This window comes from Limanda limanda, chromosome 21 (assembly GCF_963576545.1).
Source record: "Limanda limanda chromosome 21, fLimLim1.1, whole genome shotgun sequence".
Classification (NCBI taxonomy): domain Eukaryota; kingdom Metazoa; phylum Chordata; class Actinopteri; order Pleuronectiformes; family Pleuronectidae; genus Limanda; species Limanda limanda.
In genome coordinates this window covers 15300874-15327595 of record NC_083656.1, presented here as the reverse complement: position 1 = coordinate 15327595, position 26722 = coordinate 15300874, and the positions used below count along the sequence as shown (strand labels likewise).

At 39.9% G+C, this 26722-nt stretch overlaps 1 protein-coding gene across 2 annotated transcripts; it reads right to left on the bottom strand.

Annotated features, from left to right (window-relative positions):
- Positions 1–802: 802 nt before the first annotated feature.
- On the bottom strand, positions 803–24222 carry mapk8b (mitogen-activated protein kinase 8b). 2 transcript variants are annotated; one of them, XM_061094574.1, is made up of 12 exons: positions 23967–24222; positions 17207–17387; positions 16521–16650; positions 15553–15611; positions 14007–14145; positions 12900–13065; positions 10739–10810; positions 9412–9594; positions 8011–8135; positions 6193–6256; positions 5268–5345; positions 803–5023 (listed from the first exon to the last, which is right to left on the bottom strand). In XM_061094574.1, exons 2-12 carry the CDS (start codon positions 17326–17328, stop codon positions 5007–5009), a joined length of 1155 nt encoding a protein of 384 aa, XP_060950557.1. In that variant the 5' UTR covers positions 17329–17387; positions 23967–24222; the 3' UTR covers positions 803–5006. The 2 variants fall into 2 exon arrangements, with proteins under 2 accessions (XP_060950557.1, XP_060950556.1); XM_061094573.1 differs by having other exon boundaries at positions 803–5018.
- Positions 24223–26722: the final 2500 nt, after the last annotated feature.

The window sequence follows — 26722 nt, the reverse complement described above, 5'->3', positions numbered from 1 at the left end:
TTGTGTACCACCCACACAAAGAATGCAAAAGACCCAACACACGAAGAGTTTTATGTTGACGATTTGATCAACATTGTGAAAAACAACTTTCATGAGTCAAGAATGCTCCTCAGGATGTAGGCGGATATGCTTCCTCGTCACTGATCAAAATAACTTCACTGCAATAACCTTAGATGATTGACCACAAAATGTAAGTCTCCTGGAACACCTAAAAAAGAAGACGGAACAAAAATCAACCTCTGTCAAAACCAAAACCCTCCTCATCCGTCAAACTTGGTGGTTCTACCATTTACCCACAGATTTCACTAATCAGAAGCAAATAGATGACTACAAGACTGACCTGTTATCAGATTCAGTAAAAGGCTTGGTCTGTGGTCCACTCACTGAAGAGGGTAAGTCAAAAATCCAGGAAGAGCTGAAGGAGGCTGAAGTTTTCCACAAAATTCTGAATAAGATTATAATTTGTTTTACATCTAGTTATTTTTAAACTTGACTGATACAAATACTTTTATTGATAAAAATTTCAAACCAAAAATTGGGACAATTTTACAGTATGCATGAACGTTTAGAAAGAAAGAGGAAGTCATACAGGCACACATCAAAGTGTATTTTTTTTTATTTGCAGTACATGTTTTTTTATTTTGTAATATTTTTTAAAGAGGTGGCATCATCAGATCCCAGTGCGTGTATTCTAGTAGTGCACTTCTTCGTTGGCTGCGGTTTTTGGGGACGCGCAGATCCAGGAATTCTTAAAACTACTTGCATGGCTGGATTCACTAGCAAACATTACAAACCAGCACCACACATTTAATGATTTATTGTAGGTATTTTACTCAACTTTTTTTTTTGTGTTCACTAACATTATTGTCCTTACCACATCCCATAAATTAATCTGTCTGCCATGTTCTGACTCAAAGAACCCTCTGTCCCTAAATCAAACCCCGGTTTACAGATTTGTTTGGTGGGTAAGACTGATTACATAATAGTATGACTATAAACAAGTCACAGAAATAAAAATTGATCTTATTCATAAAAAAAGGAAAACATGGATTGACAGTACCAAACATTTTCTTTACCTTCAGGAGACAGCTAACAAAGGCTAGGCCCATCACATACTACTAGCACAGTTTGCTGAAGGTATTGCACATTTAGTTTAAAAACAAAAGAAACATAAAAGAACAAAAAAAATACATATAACAATTCTCTTACTTCTAGGTGAAGTATACATAATGTACAAAACTAGAAGTCTGCTGAAACCGACAAATAGTACACTTTCAAATAAATAAATAATGGAATCTGTTATTCACACGTCTTCGATAGCTAATTCTGCAGGCGACTAAATATATGCAAGAACTGGCAGAAATTCAGTGTGAGGTAGTTCATCAAAGCCGACTTAAATCAGAATGACATTGTTTGGAGAGATGCAGTAATCATATCAAAAAGCAACAACAACCTAAGAGGAAGAAAAAAACAAACAAGCAAAAAGCCCCTAATGTTGGGCTAGAAAATTAAGAGCACTTTAGACAACAAAGTGTTTTTTTCTGATTGATTATTTTTTCACAAATTTGACAAATGTGCTAATAAGACAAATGGATACGTCAATTTTCTCCCTGCTATTGCTGCCTTTCGTAAGGATGTGACTCTGTCCCAGGTTTTACTCCTCGTCTGTCAAGATTCCTGCAGCACATTTACAGTTTGACATTTTTTGCTGTTGGAGTCTGGAATAAATGAAGCATTGTGCTGTGCTAATGCTACCTTTGCTAACGGACCCTTGATGATGTGATTTTATTCCATTCTGGTCACTGAAAAAAGGAGGAGCCGTTGCACCAGCTCTTTGTAAGTTCAAATTTATCTGAGTTATATAATATATAGTGTTTAGAAAGTCGAGATGCAGTGAAGAATTAAAATGGGTTGCACCACAAAAACTAGCTCTCATGTAGTTTTTATTAAATATTTACACCCAGTAACTGCTTATAAAGCTTACATTAGTTGGCTAATAATTAAATATGAACTATTGTGTAGGTACAGTAACTATTAAAGATAACATTAGCTTGCCAATACAGTAAGGATTAGCTGTTGTAGCTACTATTACTGACAAAGTTAAATGCCAGCATATTTATAATTATTAGTAAATAACAATGTTATTACATTAATTATGTTAGAATGAGTTATCCAATAAAACTACTGACAGTCAGTCAGATATTTCCCACTTTTACAAATACCAATTCATTTTGAAATCTAAACACCTAATGTTTGCACGTCTATACTAATAAAATAAGCTTTGTTATATTTCCACTGATTTTGCTACAGTGCGACAAACTACTTTTGGCGGCCAGTTTTAAAAGGTGCAACCCGATTTAGTAAATTACAAAAAATAAAGCATTCTCCCATTTGGTAACGTTTCCCAAAAAACTGGTGCAAGTACAGATGTATGTGAATGGTTACGTCTGTGTAAAGCCCGACAGCCGTCATGAAATAACAAGTCACCAAAGCTAAGCACAGCACAAAGCTACAGAAAACCTATAGTTAGCTTAGAGTTCAGTGGGTACATGTCCATGTCAGGGACCAAGACAGGTTCTAGACGGATGTACTCTCTGTGTTACACATTAAGATAATCTTAGCATAGGGACAGTTATGCCTCTTGTCAAAAATCCATCACACAAGTTCACGATCCGTGACAAATGCGCAAACATTTTGAGCAGGCGGAACGGCTAGGTAACATCTCGATAGATGGCGCACAGAGCAAATTATTAAATATCGTCAACTCCTTTGATTTGCTCATTTATGACCAAAACGATCATGATCTTCAAAGGAAGACAACATAAATCTGTCTTTTAACGATAAACATCCAAAACCATCCACAAAATACTGACAATATAATAGAATTCTCTCATTTTCATTTGCTGCAGTAGTTAAACGTCAAATCTGAACTTTTCGGTTTCTTTTTCTCTTTTACAATCACCACATTTAATTAGTCCTCAAAAGGAGCCGAAAAAGTATAATTAAAATGAATTTCAGTTGCTGTTACTGCAAGGAAATAGTTATTTTTATTACTTTGATGAAAGACCTTGATAAACCTGCCCTTTCTTCTGAAATTACTCAAACACATGCTTAAGCATCTCGCCGCATACAGCGCCACTTTCTTTACCCTGCAAGACACCAGTCTCCCTGCCCAAGGGTCAAAAGCAAAACAAGTAGAAAGATATACAATACATTTGTGAGAACTACAACCCCATCATACATTATTGGTTTGATATGGACACTACAACTCATGTTATTATCCAAATGCCATAAAAACCTACACGTGATGAAACACTTCCTCCCACCTACTCAGGAATGAATGACAAACAGGCACTTTTCCTTTCAAAACAAATCAAAAACACTTAAAAAGGGCACAATTATTGCATACAGTAAGAATAACGTTTCCTTCTACTCGGCTCGTTTGTGCTGCTGTTTTAACATGCAAAGTTTTAGGTTCTTTAATTCACAATTGCAGGCAAGTCTGGTAAGCTAAGTGTTTGGCCAATTTTTTGAAGAAAAAACTAAAAAGACCACTTTTTGATTTTTCAAATTCACAAAAGTACATCACTAATAACAGGATGTGGTAGTAGGAAGCAGACATCTTTTCACACCACCAGGCTGCATAATCGCTAATCCCAACCGAGACACTTAACACCCACATGTTCACACGCGTTCTCAATATCACAATTCCCTACTTGACTGAAGCACATTCTACTCAACACCGTCACCGATTTTAAACCCAATGCGCAACTTTACCTCTCAAACAAACCTCCCGAAGCACGACAAAAAAAAACAACGTTCCAAAATCCCTCACTGCCAAAGCAAGCCTGAGGAGAACGTGAGGCGGCTCTGTGCAGCCAGTTCTCCAAAGCAACACCACCACTTCAATTCCATAACGTCCCACTGCCTGTTGCAGACAAGAAAGGAGGTACTTTAAAGCACTTAAAAACTTGCAACACAGTCGTCAAAATCTTCCAAAGTATCTTGCCGGACCTCACTGTGCCATCATCGATCCCATAGCTCAAGTGTGATCACTTGCTGAAAGAATATCTCAAGATTTTTCAAATTTGGACAACACAAGAAGTGAAGAATGAACTAAATTAAGATTTCGTTGAAATTTACAATGTAGGCTGTAGTAGTGACTCACAAGAAAAAATAGTTTTACAAATAAATCCAAGTGACCTCAGTCACTCAAATAAATGCATACGTCATAAGCATTTAAAACAATTTCCATATGACGTGACATAAGGTAAGGGGAGTACTTAGACCGTACATTTGTCAATAAAATTATGTCTCAAAGGCTCACTGCAAACTCATAGATAAAACTACATCTACCATAAAATCTGTACAAACTCTGTCTACATTTATATGGCAAGTTGTAAAAGCAAGTGAAAACAAACGACTTTCAACAGAAAAATAAATCACATTAAACAGTTTACAGATATTTCTTTAAACTCTCACTGTCGGTTAATACAAACCGGAACGTAGTAAAATCATAAAAATTCTCTTATCATCATCTTAGGTTTCTGAAAAATTAAGAAATGCCACAATAAATTACAGCTAGGACTAAAAAAAAAAGGATCCTAATTTAAAAATAAAGGACTATAACTCATAAAAATAAAAGAGAAATGATCTGTCCTTTCAGAAATATTTCTCAAACAGCTAGCTGGCTAATCACTACACTACTGGAGACGAGCACAGAGAGGAGGTGGGAGGACTCAGGTGAAGGGGGCGGGCCTTAAGCCTGCGTCAGGCTGAGTGGTCAGAGGTGACCAGGGGGAGTGGCCCAGGCCGAGACCGGGAACAGGTGGAGACGATAGTCATCTGCAGCAGCCCAGGAGGCCGGTGGTCATAGCAGCAGCGGTGGCGACGACGGTGGCGGTGCGGGCCAATCTCCAGGCTGCCGTCAGCATCGGTCAGGGTCAGGTGGGTGGACATGGAGGAGGGGGAGGATGTCTACGAGGAGGAAGGTTTGGGGCTGCTGCTCACTGTTGCACCTGTGCTGTGAGAAACAAGAGAGGGGCTGTAGTCAGCCAATCGAACATTGGCACATAATTGGAGTTTAGCTAACAAAGCCTGGGTCATGCTAGAGGGATGCGCTCTAGAGCTCTTTCACAATGTCGAAAGAAAGTACCCAGTATTAGCATAGTGCTCTATGGGCCTATGTTGTGGTCCGTTGTCCTTCTCTGACATGGTAAAAGCTCATTTGAACATGCAGTCTCACTCAAATGATAAAATCCACTAACCTATGGACGCTGGCTGTCCCCTGATGATGCCGTTCTTTGTCTTCTCCTCACAGTCGAACACCTCTTTGTATATCAACTCTGCAGCAAACAAATGCGATGGTTTGAGTCAGTGAGGAGGCGAGAGAAAAGCAGAGGAATCAGTGCTGTAAAATCTAGTTGTTAAAATCTTGAGTTGTAAGAGAAAGAGTAAAATGGTAGAAATGAATATGTGCAATAATATAGGAAGGTGCATTCTATATCTAAGTTCTTAGTCTTAAATTTGAGGGAGACAGGCAAAACAGTTTCTAATAAAAAAATTCAAATAAATCTCAAATTAAGCAGGTTAAAAAACGTTTTACTTTCATAAAGGCATTTTTACAGGAGTATCTGGAGTGAGACATGAGGTGATGTGTCCTCCAGGAGTGACTGTGGTAACACCAACATGTCACACTCCAGGTGTGAATTCCCTGCGGTTATTATCGCTCCGTCACCACAGAAAGGAGCAGCTATGTGAAGGAAGCATCACATCTTCTTTCTCCTTCCTTAGATTGTCTCATGTTTTGACATAATTTCTTTTATTTTGCAAATTTTATTCCAGGTTTCTTCAAAGTTGGGTGGTTTATTAATATAACAATAACACAGATTGATATTTTACAGCATGAACTTGTTGCAGCGTAAATTCTATTGTATTTGTATGCATATGTACATAATAGATCATAAATGTTTAAGTCAGTGAGAAGAGGAAATCAAGAGGAGAGTTACAGTAGAACAGGATTTATGAATTCAGACAGACTCTGCAGAGGAACATTAAAAGATTAAAAGTCCCACAGGCTGCAAAAGCATAAAGATAGAAAGACCTTATGCAACACGCTGCATAAAGCTAAGCACTTATGACAGCTGATCAGAGAGGAGAGGAGAAGAGAAGAGAGGAGAGGATCTTTAATACCTTTCCACTCCTCCACTGTGTGCTCTCGTTCATCCAGCTGCTTGTCTGTGATCGCTGGTGGTGGCTGTAAACAAACAAACAAACTTCTCTATTAGTTTAGTTTCCCCTCTTCTTTGGTGCTGTGTCTTTTTGTTTCCGACACCAAATTGTGTTGCACTACAACAAATGAATGTATTCAAGACTTTTTATGGCCAAAAATCCAGCTGATAACATTTTAAGACCCCACACAAAGCCTGTTTTACTAGGGCCGCAACTAATAACTTATTCCTCAGAAAACGGTAAAAGAATTTGCTTGATATAATATCACTCATTCCGATAAAATGGAATGCATTCATAAAACATGAATACAAATTACATTCACTCATTGTCTCTCAAATACACACCAGCAACAGTTTCAGGGGATCAAGGACACTTTTAACATAGCTATACACAAGCAACTTATTAATCGAATTTCATGTGCGAAAAAGAACATCATATTTAAATGGATAGAAGTTTGGGATTTTTGCTTTAATAGTACCTTAATCTATCATTCAATTATTAAAGTAACTGCAGAAAATATTGTATCAATCACCTCCATTAAGCAGCTAATCATTTTTACCAAACAATCACTAGTATTGAGGATAAAACTCCTTTGACCAACAGTAAAGGAGCTGAACACTGTGAAATTAGGGCAATAAACTCATCTGCTGCAGCTTCCAGCTCGAACTGAAAACCTACGCACTCAACTAATGATGATGGATAGAAATCTGCTGTTTTAAACTTCCTCCAAACCCATCTACTGCTGCACAATCATTTCCAGCAACAAACTACGCACTTAAAATTTGGATCACTGGCAGAGTTGGAACAAACTGCCTCAAAGCCGGCTGAGAGATGAACCATCAACCCCCACAGTCAAACTTATACTTGATGTGTTTTCGCAGTGTCAGGGCTCAAATCTGTGCACAGCTCTTCAAGGAAGAACTCTCAGTTCTGACGAATCCTTTCATACTGAAGGCAGCAATTCACTTCATCTCCCTGTCAGTGCGATCACAGGCAGAATCAATTTGCACTGGCTGAGTCATTGTGTTTCCAAGCAGAGCAGAAGGGATTGTCACCAAACATGAAGTCTCGACATATTCAGACTTTCTGAGGACATCCCGACACAAACACAAAGCAGAGAGCATTTTCAGAGTTTTACAATTTGTAGCCTTCGGAGCTAAAATGGAGCTTTTAGATTTGACAAATGGGCTCTCTTCATATATAAAAAACAACTCTTTACTTTCTACTTCATCTTTCTTCTACAAAAAAATCTAAATTTCACAAGGAGGGATTATTCGCTCAGAAAAGAAATTGTCAATTCAAACCTGCAGGCAAAAATAACTTTCTTTTTTTCACTATTTAATGATTCATTAATAAGATGTTATTACTTGCTAGAAAAAGTCCAAAACCAATTACCCAAAAAAAAGGAGTTGTCAAATAACTTTTATATATATAATGATGAATCAATTATCCAAGTAATTGCCAATTAACCCTCTATTGCATAGACAACTTTATCTAAATCTTTCTGAAATGGACACAAAAGGTTTGTTTTGAAAAGATGGTCTTTTACTCTGGGAGGAATTATGAGTAAATCCTGTTTGAGTCTCCTTTTCCATGGACATGTGAAACTGCAGAAGGCTAAGGTTACTTTTCATGTTTAGCATCCAAACTAGTTTATTATAATTTAGATGTGACGAATCGATTTAATCAACCAGACCCTGAAAATCCTGATAATGCAAGTTAATTTAGCTCTTGAGAGTTTGACCAAAAACTGAATGGAAAAATAAAAAAAGTACTTACCGCCTCCACTTCAGTCGGGTCGTACCACACATTGATGTACGGGTGCTTGAGAGCCTCGTCCACTGAGATCCGTTTGGATGCATCAATTACCAGCATCTTGGCTAATAGATCTCGGGCTTGGCTCGCTGAGAACACAATTGAGGCAGAAAATAATAAAGGTAAATTAAAAAACAACGATTTTCACACTTCAATTTGTTCCAGTTGTGAGAGTCTTGCTTCATATATGTGATGCATTTTCTGTTGAAACAGATTGTTTCAAAAATCAAATAGTTTCATTAGTTGGTACAGAGTGATGTCACTAATAAAGGATCCCACGTTTGTTTACAGGTGGTCTGTGGGGTTTTCTTGTAGAAATAGATTATTTACATTCAGGGTATTGCACAAAAGCTCTTTTCCGACATGAACCTACATTTCCAATAATACAACTCAATGGGATCTCTTGATTTGACCATCTCTGCCTTGAAAAGGCTCCATTAGCCTTTGACATACCAACACTCACATGCGTTCTTTTCTTGTAAAATAGTTTTGGGGGGTAGTTTTACTAACTCTTATCGAGGGTTAAGGACAGAAGATGTTCCACCTTGCAAAGATTGTCAAGCCCTATTAGAAAAATCGTGATCTGACTGATTGTCACATTCTGTATGAGAGCCCTGCCAGCTCCAACACATGTAGTTTAACCAGTTTGCTTCATGCTCCTGCCTGTGCGGATTAGGGAGGGCAGAGAAGGATGAGGTACTTTGTTCCTGCGACATCTTGCAACAGCTCGGCAGGAGCTTGCTGTGAGTGTTCCTGTCAGTTTCCCTCCACTTACACGTTAACACACGCTCGAGGTACATTCTCTCTTCGGCAGTAAACAAGTTGGTCCCTGAACTGTCAGCTTCGCTAATAAGTGCTTAATCTAACGCAGCGACTGAAACTGCAGCTGTCACTTTGCTGGGAGCATATGATTGTCACACATGGTGTAACACAAGCGGATGATATATGGAGAAAATTTTGACATTTCTGCTTTGTAAGTGTTTGGATGCACACACACTTAGCCACCGTGGACTCATTATATTAATCCTTGAATTACAATAACAGTAATTTGAAAAGTCGGTCATGAAAAAGAACAAAAAAAAAAGTCAAGAAGATAACTAGATGTGGCGTTTGGCATTAAACTCGTGGCTGTAAAAAAGCTGATTGCATCATTATTCCTGCCACTTTCTCGTATGCGATAAAAGCTATTTGAATTTTCTAAATGGTTGCCTGGAGGCTGGACAATCAGCCAAACAACCTAAATAGTTTTGACTCTTGAGAGGAAAATACATTAACAACCTCAAAACATGATTTATTGTGCTTCAGCAAGCCTTTACAAGGCTATTTATATTACATGGGTGTTTAGAGAAATGACCCCAACTTTACCTTTGAGTTTGTTGTGTTCAGAGTCTGCAGGGAACAGGACGTCAGGGAAGAGCTTCTCGAAGCTGTAGCCGGCGTACCGTGGCCGGTTCTCCACATACGTCCTCACAGACTGGTTGAGTTTCAACAAGAACTCCTGAGCTGGCGTCCCCAGCTGCTCGATGACCTTGTTCCACTGGTCGATATCTTGAAGTGTTAAGAAAAGCTCTCGGCTGGATTTGAAGTTGTTCTGGTTTGTTTAGAGGATTATTTGAAACTGATGAAGTATAAAGAGAACTTTCTGGAGTTGTTATGTCTTCTAATGCATTGTTCTGACTGTTCCTAAGAGACTTGTGCAAGTTTGCTGAAAAAGAAAATGTCAAATCTGTTACTTTGCACAAGGTTTAGAAAAGGTACAGAAGACAGTAACATCTGATGGATTAAGATTATAGAACATTTTTTACAGATAGTCTGGGGGCACTTGAAGGAAAAGGTTCGTACAGAGTTATATCAAAATAAAATCGGTGGAAAATCAGTCCGGATGGACAGTGTGGGACACATACAGTATGAACTGTGTTTCAAAACTCTTTTAAAACATCTGTACTATACAATACTGCAGGTTAGAGGAGGCAGTTGATCTTAACCTTAAATAGCCCAATAGATGTGCAACTTTTTTTCTAGAGGACAATAACAAACATAACACAGATGTAACATGTATACATCCACATTGGGGCCACGCAGACATTCTTGTTCACATCTTTGTTCATGGTTGACAATTAATAAGCAACAAGGAGATGCCAAGTCTAACTCTTAACATTAAGCTAGCTCATCCTAGCAATACTTAAAGTAGACCGTTAAAATAATTAACTACTGCACCCAAACAATATTTAGCTTTCCCATCCACTTCTTCTCACTAGCATATCATCACTGGAGAGTATTAACAGTGTGAACTTTATGAAGACCTCTACAATAAAGTATATCTTCTTAGTTCTAACCAATATTGGAACATTATTTATCAATCTTTTGTTGAATTTTATAACGCATGTTATTCGTACACATGCTCCTAAATTTATTTCACAAGCCACATTCAACTATCCTTAGGGGCAAAGGCAAAGTAAATTGGTTGCACAGTCAAGCCCTGAAAGAGTTAAGATTTCTGCCAGAAGACGTTTTCTCACTCTCCTCACTAAATGAACGAAAACTAATGTTGACACTTAAGAAGATTATGACATTGTTGATTAAACACCAAAAGGTAGCTTTAAAAAAGTCTCCCAAAGATATGAACAAGATGTCAGACAAAGGACAAGACATGATCTTTTGGGGGTTTGATGGAGGTTCAACTCAAGGATACGATCAGTGCCAGGAAACAACACACTACCCCGGACCATTTCAGCCATGATGCATCCAACAGACCAGACATCAACTGAAAAATGAAATGACAACCCCCGCATTAGCATGCAGGACTGAAAAACACACAAAAATAAACAAATCAAAAGAACAAAAGGGTACAAAATAAAACATGATGTACGTGCCAGGTGATGTGTGTGATACATGGCAAAAATGAATTGCATGCAGTTGAGGGCACTAACAAACCTGAGTCAGCGTCCCACAAATCTACGGGAAATTATAACTATTATTATTATTCTTTATGGCCAGAATTAACTGCGTTTACTGCATATTTCTGCAGGATCAGCAATAATATTATCCACGTGAACAATGTGAAGTATTAGTTTAGAAAAGAGACTTGCAATATCTTCTGAAAATTGCTTTTTTGCATAACCTTAACACTCTGTATCCTCACTGCAATACCTAGTGTGTGTTAAACAAGAATATTCTGCTCAATAAGGTCTGAAATCATTATTTTTGTGTTTTCTTGTCTCACGCACTGAGAGCCTCATAAATATTCAGCAGCAATTTCTTCTGGATAACAACTTCCATTTTTTGTGTGACTGATACCATCACATCTACAGACATATGGAAAACAGTTTGAGGATAGACACTGTTATTTATGCAAATCAATTCTCTGCTAAAGAAGTAATCACTCATAACTTCTATTTGGGGTTTTTCTTTAATTAATGGAGCTTGACGCAGCAGTGCTGCTGCTTAGGTGAGAAAGGAGGGAGCTGTGTGAGTTTGTGTTTATAAAAACAGCAGGTGGGTGGATGCAAAGACGAGGTTGTCATGCGAATGCAAGAATAAGAATCTCTACAGTTGCTCACAGGTTATGATTTCCATGCAATCTTCATTTGATGAAAAATAATAATTTGAAGAGACTTTTTTGTGCCGTTTGTTGCACAAGGAATGCCAGACACTGCTGCAAGCAGCTCAAGGATACAATCCCTTCCTGGAAAAAGGATTTTGTGGCGAACCATTTCTGCCATTATGCAGCCCACAGCCCAAATATCCACTACATATGCGCAGCATAAAAGGAGGGAGAAGAGAATAAGCAAAAAAAGGCAACAAGTCAGCAGGAAATGTTAGTTTTTTGGTCAATAGGCTAAAGGTGAGAAAGCATTATTTTTTTTAAGTTTTGTTTGAACAGAGCATCATCATTTTTTTTAATCCACCTCATGAAGAGAAGATAATCATGTAAAAGGATTGAGATTAGCTTCAGCGGCTGTTATGGATATGAATTTACCAGATAAAAGTCAAATTATTTGCTACGCTAATGGTGCTCCAGTTATATATATTTCTATCAATAAGCATGGTTAGCTTCCTAGTCAATACTTAAATGGGTGAATTGATACCACTCTTGTGTCTGTATATTTAATTAAAAACCTACAACCAGGAACTGGTTAGCTTAGCTTACCTTAAAGAGTACAAACTGTGAGAAACAGCAAGTAAAGCTATCCATCGTTATGCTAAACTAAGCTAACAATATATTCTGGCTCTGGGTTCTGAAAGTGAGATATGAGAGTGGTATCAATCTACCCATTCAACATTCAGTGAATATGCATTTTTCCCAAAATGCTGAAATATCCCTTTAAGACAATCTTGCATTAACTATAATCCGTTCAAAGCAGCAACACCTAGTGATACTGAAGAAGCATGGGCATGAATCCACACTGGTGCTTTTTGTTTTGTTTTTTATAGCCAGGCTGTATCGAACTCAGGACAGGCAACCACTTAATAAAACATCAGACGCATGCTAAAGCACGGCTGGAGCCTCCTGACAAGACATTTCCCACAAAGCACTGATGCCCGTCATGCCAGCCTCCCCCAAGTGTAACCTTTACAGGAACAGGGAGTGTGAGACTGTGAGTGTGTGAGTGTGTGTGTGTGTGTGTGTGTGTGTGTGTGTGTGTGTGTGTGTGTGTGTGTGTGTGTGTGTGTGTGTGTGTGTGTGTGTGTGTGTGTGTGCTTTTACTTGTAAAAGAGAGAAAGAGAGAGTGTGTGTGTGTGTGTTTGGGAGGTGCCGCTTAAAAATCTCAAAAAAGGGCGGGACATGCAGCAGGCCAGGCAGCAGCTCCTCATTGGCCAGTCGCTGTCATGAAGCCGCGTCCTCCACTCACCATTGGCCTGGTAGCCCATGCCCAGGATGACCTCGGGAGCACGGTAGTAGCGGGTGACCACGTAGGGCGTCATGAGGAGGCCTGTGGCGGCCGTTCTGGCCAGGCCAAAATCCAGAATCTTGAGAGTACAGTCAGACTTCACCACGATGTTACTGGGCTTCAAGTCCTGGATGAAAAAAAAGAGTTACAAACCTGATTTTATGTAACAAACATTTCCTTTTATTTCACTTGTTTTGACTGAATTGTTTGGTCTCTAACAGAGTTTCCCACATTTATTCATCTCTATTTTGCTAAATCCAACCTTTTACTTTATTGTAATTAGCTCTTCCCAGACTTCTGTGTTTTGAAACAAATGCATTATATGCTGCACTTATGAGACTGACGATGATCAAATAAATCAAACGGTCGATCATGTGATTGATCACACAAAGACACATATAATAGTGTAAGTGCTTTGCAGTTGAGCATCTTTAAAAGACTGAAGAGGTTTCATCGCAGAGACAAAGTCCCAAAAAACAAGAGATCTGAATCTTGGGTGACAATGACTCATGTTGCATCTGTTCACCTTATGAAAGCTTCGCGTGCCAAGTGGCGGCAGAGCAAGGGAGGCTGGTTAACTCCGCCTGTAGCTCAATTTGTTCTGCTTGGCAGAGCAGGAGGAGCTCCGCTGATCTACTGCTGCTTCTTCCACTGAGGGTGATTGACAAAGTGCTGCCAGTGTGTGCTTGCGTGCACGTGCAATACATGCTGCTCTTAGCTTCTCTAACCTGAGGATTTGATGATTTTCTTTGACAAACATGATAGTTGATTGAGTTGTTGGTTGAAAACAAGAAGACGTGAGGCTGAGAATTGTCATCACTTACTTCTAAGATCAATCAAAGAAGAACTGTAATCATTAATCAAAATCTTTGCTTACCACCCTAGTGAAATGTCCCCGTTAAATCAATAAAGATGAGAGTTGGTGGTTTTATAGTGCGATGGGTTTGACTTCTTATCAAATCATGTCTTCTAAGCAAATGAGTGCATTTCGAAGAAATTCTAAGCTGCTGAGTTCTGAGCAGTCCGGATATTAATGAGAAACCACTGCAGTATATCAGGAAGTCTCACCCTGTGAATGATGCCTGCGGCATGTAGGTGCTTGATTCCACACAGCATCTGGTAGAGCAGGTAGGACAGCCTCTCGTGGTCCAGCTCCATCTGGATCACCTGGCAGAGGTTGGCGTCCATCAGCTCCATCACAATATACCTGCAGGGAAACCACAGAAGGTAAACAATTAGTCAGGCTGATATGCAGTACTATGGAATGAAACATATATTTATGACTTATATGACAATGCTACTGACATGAATAAACAATTCCAGATATGATTTAAGTGGAAGGTGGTATCAATAAGACCACACTTTAGTTACTTGGCTGCATCAGTAATGAAAAAATGTTATTATACTATGTTAACTCCACGCAAGAATAAACTAAATGTTGGACTGTCGGTTTAGTTTAAGCCACACAGCACTGGCTTTGCATTGGCATTTAGAAAGTGACAGTGAAGAATTATCCTTCTCTAAACAGTGATGATGTTTTCTGGCAGCGGTTAGTTACATCATCACATCTTCATCGAGAAAGGAAAATTGTGACTGATTTTATTTCATTAAGTTATTTATCTATATAATAAAAAGCCAACACAGCTTGTTGTCACTGTGCGCAGGTTACACTGTAAGAGGTAGGGTTATACTCACTGACTGCAGACTGAGTAAGTACACATCTATACACGATAAAATCAATTCCGTATTTAATTTTTTATTTGTGCACCGTCACGCACCCTGTATTTCAAGTATACATCCAAGTACTCAAACACAAATGGGAAATGGAGTGTTCTCCTTCTTCCTCCAACTGTGTGTTTGCCCTGCAGCCCTCAGGCAATGATTTGTCCAGTTTCCTTTTTAGCTCCAATCAAGCAGACACAGCACTGCAGACGTACACACACGCGCACACACACAGACACACACACACAGAGCTTCTTCGAGAGGATGGCATTAATCGTATTTGTTCCCGTCATACTCGGTGAAACCATCACTTCCCCCACATTTGGGCGTCCTCTTCCCCTCTCTGCGATTCAACAGCCAGTTTACGTTCCCATGGACATCGACTTTGCAATACATCCAGGACACTGCTAAATATACCTCGATGTTTATATGTTGTTGATGTTCGTGTTAAAGGCGTGATCACAGAATTTGTGAATTCTGTGTGCGGTATTCCGAGAGATAAGGGGATCAGCACTGCACCAGGACAATCAGAGTTAGTTGTTTGTAAATTGTGTGATGACACCCAACCATCATATTAATTATGATGATTTACTTTTTTTTTTTTTTTTTACAATCTACCTCATACTGAATTTAGTGAATTTAGATTTTAAAGTCACTTTCTGTGATGCAGTGTGTTATAAATATACTGAATGTATTCCTTAAAATACATCTCTGACTTTCAGCACTATGTATTTATAGTAAAGCAGGATAACACACTCAGCGGAGATTCAGCTAAGCTGCACAAGCCCCCTAACAGTCAGAGAAGGTGGTCTAAGCCCCCCGGCATGCCACATCCTGTATTGATTTTCCCAACATGCAGTGAGCAGATGTTTTATGGCTCAGGTATACTCACACATCTTGGAATTCTTCCAGTGTCTTCTGTGGTGTGAAAACGTTTAATAGGCCGATAATCTGCAGAAACAAACGCACAAGGTCGTCAATGTTCCGGTCCAGAGGAGAGACAAAGAGGTTGTAATGAAGGACAATATCGCTGCCTCTGCATTACTGAACCAGCAGGGCCGAGTGTATTTTAGACAAGATTCAGACTGCAGCAGCACGAGCATCAATAATGAATTACAACAGAATATTCTCTACTTCACAGCACCACTTAAAAAGAACATGACACAGCAGAGAAGCATTGTGGTAATCCTCAGGATTCGTGGTTTAAAGAAGTGCCAATCAAACACAGTGGACAGCTTTCTGAAACACTATTGAATGAATAAAGCCAGTGGGATATGTTAATTTGTCCTATCTTTATTCAAGAGGGTGGTCTTTTAGATGAGGGCTGAACTTAATTGTCTCATGTTCAGGTTTTTTAATGCTCCCAGTCAAGACCCTGTTACACTCAATTAGCCACAGCTTGTGCCTAAATTTGCTCTGCTTCTGCTCAAACTGTGCACTTGCAATCAGTTATTTTTTGCTTGGACAGATTTCCTGAGCTCAAGCATAAATTCTTATCCTCCTCGTTTTTCTTAAAGCACACCAATGGGATGCTGGCGTAATAGTAAAGCCGTGGAGGGCTGGACTGCACAAACCTGGTTAAAGTAACCGTCCTTACATAAAATGTCATTTGTCAACACACCTGGCTATTTATTGGTTGGGGAATTTTGACAGAATTTGTCAAACAAAAAAATCCAAGCGCAGATTAGGAATAAGAGCTGGAGCTGTGGTGCAGGAAATCTTACATAACCAAACATACATCCCATCTTGAATAAAGATAGGGAAAATCCCACAGTGAGACAGTTAAAGTATCACAGCTGCAAACATACAACATCAACATACAAGAAAAACGCAAAGAGGACAGAAAAGTTGAGCTCTTACGTTCTTGTGGTTGACACATTTCATGAGCACCAGTTCTCTGTAGGCCCGTTTGGCATGGGTCTGATTCTGAAAGGGCCGACTCAGCTTCTTAATTGCGACGTTCCTCTCAAAATTGTGATCATACGCTGAGCTGTTGGGTGGGGGGGGGAAACAACTCAGTCACAGTTCCAACAACACTTCTCTAAAGACCACAGCTTTTAGTCACATTTGAACACTGATCATTTAACCATATTTACTCTCAGACCCACAGACTTTTATTTGTCCTCTATGAGTTGCAAGAGCAAAATAATTTGTGGAGCCCTTCACATGTTGAACTAAAATAAATATGTTACACTTCTTACAATATAATGCAGTTCAAACCTGTAAATATACATTCATTAAAAATGTATTCCTTCGGACTCTGACGTCTGAGGAAAAAGTCAATGTCACTTAAAGAATGACAAGTGCATTTTTTTCTCCATGTTTTCTAACTTAAAGCTATGGCTAAAAATTTCGGAGTAAATATTTAATAAAGAAACACAACAAAACTACCTGAGCAGATGATCTCAACTTGATCGGTCTACTCACTAGCTTCATTCAGGAGCAGGTGACCTTGGCCATCTCCATGACAACTGAGCAATGTTTTTAATTTGGTCTATCTGAGCTATATGTGGAACTTGATTTTGGATGAAGGTGCTTTGACTCACCAGACGATTCCCTGGGCTCCAGATCCGATGGGTCTGAGGTTCTGGTAGCGCTTTAAAACCATAAATGTTGAATCGCCAACATCTATACTGTAGTACTCCTTTTCACGCTTATTCCGGTTCATGGTGAAGCCTTGCAGAAACGCTATGACTAGGCATCCAAGTGGAGCTCTCCTCTCACGACCTGCAGAGTAAGAGACAGAGAAGTTAGTATTTTATGCATCACCAATTTTAAACCTTTATGCAGCAGCCAAAACAACAACCACAGTGGACTAAATCTGTTTTCAAACATGTACAAGTTTACAGGAGATTATCTGGGTCAGACACGTTCAAAACAATATGAACATTTCCAGCGCAACTGAGCTGGCTCAGGCGTGTCTGACAACAGCTTTAGATACAGGCGTTTTATCAAAGTATTGTTGGATTATTGTTGGGAACCATTCTTCTTTTAAGTGTAGGGCACCACTTTTATTTATATTTGAGAAATAATTGAGGGGTGACTCTCATTAACTATGATATTTAGCCAATTTCCAGACACAGAATAACAGCAATTAACAACAAAGGGGCATATTCATTAAATATTTACCTAAATAAAAGCCATTAAAAAAACTTTTGATTTGAACAATTAGAAGAATCAAGATTGTCAAAAAAGTAAAAAACTTGACTTTGCAACTTTTGAATGCCAAATAAAATACAGTTATCTGAGACGAGTTAAAAGAGCTAAGCCCAAAATGTAAAATACAATTTTTAAATAATAAAAAAATTCCAACTGGCGGTCGGAAGGTTTAATATCAAATATCTAAAATGTCAAAGGGCTAGAAGTGTATGTATTTAAACAATGTGCTGTGTCAGATTTTCAAGTTCCAATTTCCAACAAACCTATGGGACACACAGTAGAAGTCAGTCGGCTGAGCAGGTGTGATAAGGTATAATGGTCTAACCTTTCATTATTTTGACACTTAACATTATATAGAAAAGTTGACCATTTTGTATCAGACAATAATCGGTTTAAAGAATAAAATACATATATTATGGCTAACGCCAACGTGCTTGATGCATTTCTTTTAGACCTCTTCTCACTGCTTCTTTTATCATCAATCACAGCCTTGAATCCTCTCTTAAGCATTTCATGAATCAGCGACTTTAACCAGCCATGAGTTCTAATGAGTAATGAGGCTCTGAAAAGCATCATATAGCCCGGAGGAGATTAGCACGCTGTATATATATAAAGCCCAAAGGTCAGAGCCATGGAGCGATGATTCAGGCAGAGAGAGGGACCGAGAGGAAGAAGGATGCTTGGTTTCATGCTGGGCATAAAGGCAACCAAATCATTAGTGGAATTTGGAGCATTGTGGTGATGATGGCTGCACGTTCCACGGACCAGGACCTATCCTATGGACATCTCTGAACACTGCCAGCCCCGCCCAACCTTTCACAAGTAGTTAGTCTCCTCCTCCTCTGCCTCTCCTCCTCGCAGGGCCGTGGTCAAACCAACCTGAGCTAATTCTGATTCATTTCAGATACCAGGTCCAGAAGGGAGTATAGTTTAAAAAAAAAAAAAAACTTAGCAGGAGTTTGCTCTGCTATGAGTTGGGTTTGTTTTCATATGTACAGGAAAAGTCAAATCTTTATGTCGGGCTCAAATTTTGCTAATCCCTCTTCTTTCCTTCTTCCTCCTGCGCTCCATCCATCCTAGTTCTCATTATTGTCTCCTTTCTCCTGATATCTTCTCTTAGAGGTGCTGCATGTGTGAACACAAATGTCCTAGCGAGAGCCTCAGAAAGTCTGGAGACTCTCGCTGGGATATTTGCTTGAGGAGCTGATGTGAGAACCCAGAAGGGGGTCCTCCAAAGGATCCACCACAAGCGAGTGGGCGTGTTGAAGATGATTCTAACGCATGACAGTCGCAAAAATAAAAAACAAAAAGAAACCACATATCTCAGGAGGATGACAAATTGGTGTCATACACATAGAAGACACCGACAAAGATGTCAAGAGAGTTTTTGGTGATATGGGCTGATGCCAGCATCGATGGGCTGTAAACAAAATGTGGTCTCCACAGCAGAATTAATATGCTACGTCCTGAATCTGCCTGCTGCAGCACTCCTCGCCTGATCGCTTCAGAGATTTCTAGTCTGTTGTAAATGAGCAAAAAATCTCCGGCTTCGTTGTTCATGTGTTAAAAGCAACCTCCAGAGAAAGTCTGGGCCAAATTCTCCCGACGTACTCTGGTGTTGTGTCTCATACGGCTTTGGACCTATAAGTGTAAAAAATAAACAAACTAAAAATCTGCCACAGACTTCTTCTCAACTAAGCTGTGCTGTTATCGTTACCTGGTTTAATGGGCTAAAGGAGGAGAGCAGCAATAGATCTTATTGGTCATAATTCAGACCAAACAAAGCAAAGTCTTGTCATGTTGTTACAAAACATTAGCAGAGTCTATTCACAAGGTTATGTTTGCTAAAATAACCTTGCTACATAATATTCTCATGTTCCTGTATCTCCACAATTAGTTTGATGTTGCACGTAGCCCCATGCGGATTTAAAAACACCCTGCAGCAAAGAGATGAGGAATAACATTTGAGCACCGCTAACATGCTTTTCAGAGAATGTCACTTGGTGAATCAAATATAGGCCACACTGGAGGAGAGAGTGTGTGGAATCACGGCATACCAAGTACATGCATGTCTATCTAAAATATGTGTAAACTAATGTTAAGCTTCAGCATATGGCGACTCCGTGTTCTCTTCCATTTGGTTACAAATCCGTGTATCAGGATGAGACGGGAGGAGGAAGAAATGGGGCTGAGCAGCATGACAGAGTATGTCAACCCAATTGAGTTGTTGGGAGGCAGAGAACTCTCCATCACGCCATGTTATACAGGCCGAGCTGCACAAAAACAAATGATGTGTGAAAGCGGTGTTATATTTGGCCTCACTATTGGGTAACAGTTGTGTCATCCATCTTTATATAGAGTCTACGGTTTGTACATATAACTGCAACAACACTGCCAGGGGTCAAAGGTCATTCAGCTCCTAGACAGGACATCAGGGATAAAGTGTCCAGAACGATCCGGATTCATGATCCGACATCATTGATCAATAATAAAATAAATGTGATTGTCTGTGTGAAGCACGACTGAGATGAGGAGATACACACACACTCCTGCAGTCAGGGTAGAAGTTCTTCCTGCAGATTATGACGCAGTGTAAGAACTTAATTGTTGCAGAAGCTCTGCTCCGCTGATCCAGCAACATAAATCTGAGTTCAGCAGGTTTTTATAAAGATCAGTTCTACATGCCAGTGATTAGAAAAGAGCAGAGGAGCAGAATCACGTTTTGACTGATGCTGCAAAAAAAAAAATCATGATAACATTAGCATTTTAAATATATTTTTTATGTTTTAATGTTCTATACTTTGCTCTCGAGTTTATAAGGGGGTGTGTGTGTGTGTGTGTGTGTACCCTCTGCTGTTTTCTTTTCAGTTATTGAGCTATACCTGATAACTGAACCTTCATTATTAACAACAGTGTCCAGAATGTACAAAATACAAAACGCAGATACATGACAGTGAAAGGCTGAAATCATCTGATAGATTGGTCGGGCTCTGATATTTGCATGTCGAGGTATAATAGCTGCATCACAGATCGGTTCCTTCCACGAGACAGACAAACATGACTGTAAGTAAATATTGCCTCTGACAACAAGGCAGAAGAAGACAGATAACTGTGTCACAAAGTGTCAAATGTGTGTGCTTGTTTTTTTAAACAACTAAAGACAAATTAAACTTGGCAGTCCTGTCCAGATTTCCTCTACCCTCTCCCTCACAGCTGTCCATCACACAGCCACTGTTGGGAGCTGATCTGTCTCTTACTGGCTTTTACAGGTCTGCTCCTCTTTCACTCAGAGCTCAGCCACATTCCTGCCAATACCAAACTGATTTGTATTATCTGGGCAGGTCCACTACACTTGCTATTCAGGATAGTAACCCTATTCAGGAAACCAATCGCATTCAGACAAAGTAATGGCTGCCGATAAAGAGTCCACAAGGGCATATTCTGTGCTAAATGTTTAATACCAGTAAAGGCCATAAGCCACCTTTCTCTAGTGATCATCTGCTGGTATACTGAAGGGCTAGATTATCAGCTAATGTGCTAATCACAGTAGAAGAAGGTTTAAAAAGAGAACATAATTGTTGCTACCTTACATTCATACTACAATTACAGAATTGTTGGCAGGAGTCGGGTTTTGTTTAGGCATCAAATAACAGGGATCAATCCACCTTAAGAAACCTTTTCATGTCAAAACGCAAAGCGTCAGGTCAACAATCACAACATTCTTCAATTCAATAGGCTTTTGTGGATAAAAGAGCGACGAAGACGTGAAGAGATGAGCCATAGTTTTTTGATAACTCCCATTTGGCCGCACAGTGAATGAAACAATCTCAAAAAGGGCCTGGCTACATAAGCAGATTTAATTAACAGCTTTGTGAGGTGTAAGCATAACACATATTTGCAATAGAAAACAAACAAACATTGAAATTAAAACGTTGCATCTCTCAGGATAGATTTTGATCATGATCCAAGAGTGGAAAGATGAGCGAGAGTGACGATTCTTTCTCAGCCACTCTCACCCATGACCATTTGACCTGTGATGTGCTGATTCCCTTGTTTCCAGACAATCTTGGCCCAGATGTTAGAGCAGGTCAGCGTAACCTGCAGTGTAGCTTGTTTTTAAATCAAGTGATAAACTCGACTACAGAGCCAAATTATGGTATTCACCACTGAGAACACAAATTTGACCCATTAATGGAATCTGGACACAAAGAGTCAGGTTGCCTGTTCAAGAATAGAGTGAGGAATCAATTGAAACCGAGATAGTGTCAATATGTGAATGTTATTTCATATTTACAACCAGTTACCCAAAAAATTCATCCGTACCAATAAGACCATCTGATATGAATGTAGTTTCATCGCGCTTCAGCCAAGACTCATAATCCCTTCTCCCTGCAGGCCACCTTTAATGTTTGGTGCAGGAATCTGATTTCTTGGTGCTTTTGGCCATCCATTTATGTCCTCTTGGAAGGTTGCTCAGTTAAACCTTGCACGCAATGCGCAATGAATTCTGGGAGCTTCATCGCCCAAATATGACCAAAAGAACAAGTTAGGTAGTTATATAGTATGATCCAAGAGGATCACGTTACACCTCGTGGCCATCTCCATTAGGGCTGGGCAATAAAACAATATCAATGATCATCGCAGTATAATTTCCATTAATAGCAATATATAAGTCCAATGTATATTGATATTATTCGTATGAATCATGCAGGCACATTGAGTATGTATAACACATTATTGATCTACATCAAATTTTTAAAATATTTTGAAGTTTATCAAGTATTTGTCATTCTCTGCTCATAAACATTTACCCAGAGTATTTAAAGGAAATCTGTCTTTAAGTTTAAAATAAATAGAGCTCTACAGCGTGGATTCCAGAGGTAAAACCCCATTTATTTTCTGTATAGAGATATTGATTAGCCATAAAATTGTAACCATCCGAGGTAGACTTACCATAAGATACAGGATTGAGATGAAATTATATATTTATGCTCCTGTAGAAGCCGCACGTCTGTATGATATCAACTGCGTACTACACTATCCACAAGAAGACAGCTGTGATTGGTGGAGCTCGCTGTTACCGTGGAAATGATTTACCACAATCACAAAAATCCTGTTGGCTGCAGTCGGACCGTTCAGCGTTGCATGGCGTTCACCACAGACAACCACGATTTCCCACTCTGCAGGTTTTTTGTGAGAGTCCAATGGAGTGAAAATCACTACAACAAGGTCAAATTCAAGAAGAAGATTTGGAAATCATTGGGAAGGGATTATTTGCAATGATTTCTGGGATACGCAGTTCCTTCACTCTTCCAAGAATAACAAACAGTCTTGCTCGACCTGCTTTAGACTCTCTTAAGGCTTTCTTAAAAGTCAATGGAGGGAGGAATGGGACACTTCCTTTTAATAAGTAATACCTACTGATATGATCAATTTGATAGTAGTATAGACGTAGGCATATGGTCCAAACATAATGTCCATTCGATTGAACTAGCAACGACAATCTTTGAGTGCAACATTGTGCAACAGCTAAAACAGGTTGGTGAGACAGGAGCATCCGTATTCACATACATGAGAAGCACATAAACACACGGCTGCAGCCCCGTGTGCGGCCGAAAGTCGAAATCCGACCTGATCCGTGTTTATACTGAATTCACAGAGATGCTGCTTCGGTAACAACAACCAGCCGTGGTGCGTTCAGGGTCCAGACACGGAGAGAGCTCTCCTCCCGAGCTAGCTTACAGCACCCGGGCAGTAAACAGACGCTAGCTTAAAAAAAAAAACATGGTGCATTCGCGGTGGTTTCTGTTTACAAGAAGCACTGGAGCGGAACGCAGACCGAGGTCACGGTGTTAGCCCGGCGGAGTGACCGGTAACACCCCGGTCCGCAGATGACAGTGCAACGCGGGGCTAATGCGGGTGGCACACGGGGTAACATCGGCGAGCCCCCCCCCCCTCCCGGTATAGCCGCTCGCTCCGGCGGGTTAGGCCGGGGACCTGTGCAGCCCCGTGCGGGGTAACAGCAACACCTCTCCCCGGGGACTTGTGTGTGGCCTGTCCCTCCTCCTCACCCCGGCGAAGGTTAACAACACCAAAACATGTCCCGTTGCGAAAGAGGGAAGGAAAAAAAACCCGAGTGGCCCTCACCTCTGTCCGGTTGATTGCAGCAGTATCGAGCCGCCGTCAGTCCGCTGCTGGAGACACAACCCGGCCGCTTGTTTGTCTGTCTTCCACCCGCTTGCTTGTCTGTAGAAGCACCCGAGTAATCCCTCTCTTGCTCCGGATGTAGTCCCTTCACCCTCGCACTCACAGGCCGGGCTCACACGTAACCTAATCTCTTCGCTTCCGTGACACCACCAACACTTTCTGCCATTTCCCAGCGACGTCGTCGGAAGCTGCCGATGTTTCCCTCGGCTGCACAATGAGGCACCAGGGGGCGCGTTCAAGACCGCCTGCGCGTTCCCGGCAGGGAAAGCGGAAGCGACGTTTTCGCAACGTTTTTTGAAAGGACACATACATGTTTATATCATCTTATATTCTACATGATCTTACTTTACCACCTCGTGTTTGTTCATGTGAAGCTTACTATGTAACTCATGGCGTCGTTTATCTATCTAATTCCTCGTTCAAGTTTGTGTAAATGGGATTTATATTTATATTTAACAAGAACATTTGGTCAGATATTAAAAAAAAAAAAATATCCGACACATATTTACATGGATAACTTGAATTCTACTATTTCAGACACCATTAATATGTTTATACTAATCTCTTACGTATCAAAATCCTTCTTAAAAATCCAGAAATAGAAATAGAAGAAAAAAAGACCTGTTCTATTTTTTTATATTCTATAATATATTGTAAGGTGTCCTTCCTTGGGTGTCTAGAGAGGTGCTGTGAAATAAAAATGTATCACGATAATGATTATTAAGATTTGATTTATTGTTGTTATTATTAGGGTTAGTTTACAAAAAATGACTGTGTTTAACTTATTGGGAACACATTTCTCCATTGAAATTACACGTATATGTGCAGTCCATATATTGCTTTCAAAGTGATTTACAGTAAGTCACAGGCACCCATTCACACACAGAATGCAGACATACATATAACAATCCTTTCACACACTGACAGGACTCTCGGGTTTAGTATCTTGCCAAAGGACACTGAGGATCGAACCGCATACCGTGTGGCTAGTGGACCACCTGCTCTACTTTATTAGCCACCGCAGCTTCAACAGGCTATTCCATTACAGATCACTTTGCATGTTTTTGAAGAGAAAATATGACCTGAAATATACTTCACACACTACTTGCATAAGTGTTACATCAAGACATATATTTTCTTTAAACATTGATATTTGAGATTTAATATAAATTCTTCTAACATCCATCAAATTTTCATAGTGGTTATTCTTAAGTAAGATTTCCCATAATTTTCCATCAATAAGAATTGCGTTATGTTTAATTATAATTATTGTGTGTATTAGTCAGTCTTTGTGTAAATCTGTGTAAGGCACGGAAGAAAAGTGGGACACTGTGTCACTTGTGGTTGAAACATCAGATTAACACAGTGCCGCCTACAACGGCTTGGTCCTTTGCTGCCCCATCTGCCATTAGCTTGCCCTGCAAATCCAATTATGTTCTTATGCGCCCCAGTCTAAAAATAGTCGAAAATGACGGAAAACGCAGAAACAGCACGTCACTAGTTGATAGCACAGAGGAAATTATGCTATGGAGCTGATGTGTCCTGCCTGCAGAGTAGATTGATCTGTCATGTTTTACAAACTGCCATGACGGACAGATGCCCTCCGGACAGGAAGAGGTGGGTAGAATGGCAGCAGGCGATGCATGAGAGGACGGATTAGAGTGGTGGATGTCTGAAGGACCTTAAGAAGAATCTCCTCAGATGCCAGATGAAATAAGGTAGGCCGTACAATGTCTCAAAACCAAGTTATAATGATTTTTTGCCTCCAACATGACTCACCAGACCACCTGTGGGCCTAGAAATGTCTGTTTGCAGACATACCACAAACGGTCACCGTGCCTTTCCCTTCCTGGTTTTCTTTTGCGCTTCTGTAATGACCCAATTTGGCTCAGGAATCGACACTGTACGTTTGCAGGAGAGGGCGACACAGAGAAAGGCTTCAAACTCCCACAGCAGGGTGTTGATGGAAAAGAGCCTCGGCTACATTTCCCTGGATGCATTGTAAAGGATGGTATTTTTAAGTGTTGAATTCTTTCAATGCAACTGAGTTGACGTGTGATTTACCACTTACATGAATGTGACAAGCTCCATGTGAAGGAGATGGCAGCAGAATTATTCATATAAAGAAAACAAACACTAATGTGAAGCAGACAAAATATTGCACAGTTATTATTATCATTGTTTCATTTGGTTGTTACTCTGTATTTGATATCAATATTGCCATCCGTTACATTTCCACGCCCACTCCTGTGATCCTACGTGATCATCAACACAGAGGTCATACTTACTATTCCAACTACCGTGCAGACGCCTCACCCGAGGTTATGATGGTTCAATTGAATCAGGATAAACATAACCTGATTAACAGAGCAGGATCGGTTGGCAAACTTCCAAATAGCTGTGGTCTGGTTTCTGACAGTGATGAAATCAATGCAATGTCTAAATAGCATAAATAACGACAGCAGTCCTGTTCAGTGAAATTACAATAGATTCAAGTGAGTTAGAACAATAACTTCCTGCATCTTCTTAAAAATGTTTCCCATCCATTCTCTTATTAGAAGAGGAGGAATCAGGTGATTTTAGTAAGATACTTCCTGGATGCTGACACACCATAAAGGAATCCCGCAATGTTTGTATTTTATCTGCACACATTTACATGTAATCAAACATACTACATTATCTTGCATGGTGATCAC

Bases quoted from the DNA above. Each gene is read 5' to 3' on its own strand.
- mapk8b (XM_061094573.1), bottom strand. From the start codon at position 17,328: ATGAACCGGAATAAGCGTGAAAAGGAGTACTACAGTATAGATGTTGGC. The intron at 16,651-17,206 runs GTGAGTCAAAGC...CCCACCCAACAG, and splicing joins GGAGCCCAGGGAATCGTCTG to CTCAGCGTATGATCACAATT. The intron at 5,346-6,192 runs GTATTAAAGATC...TGTTTGCTGCAG, and splicing joins CACAGTGGAGGAGTGGAAAG to AGTTGATATACAAAGAGGTG.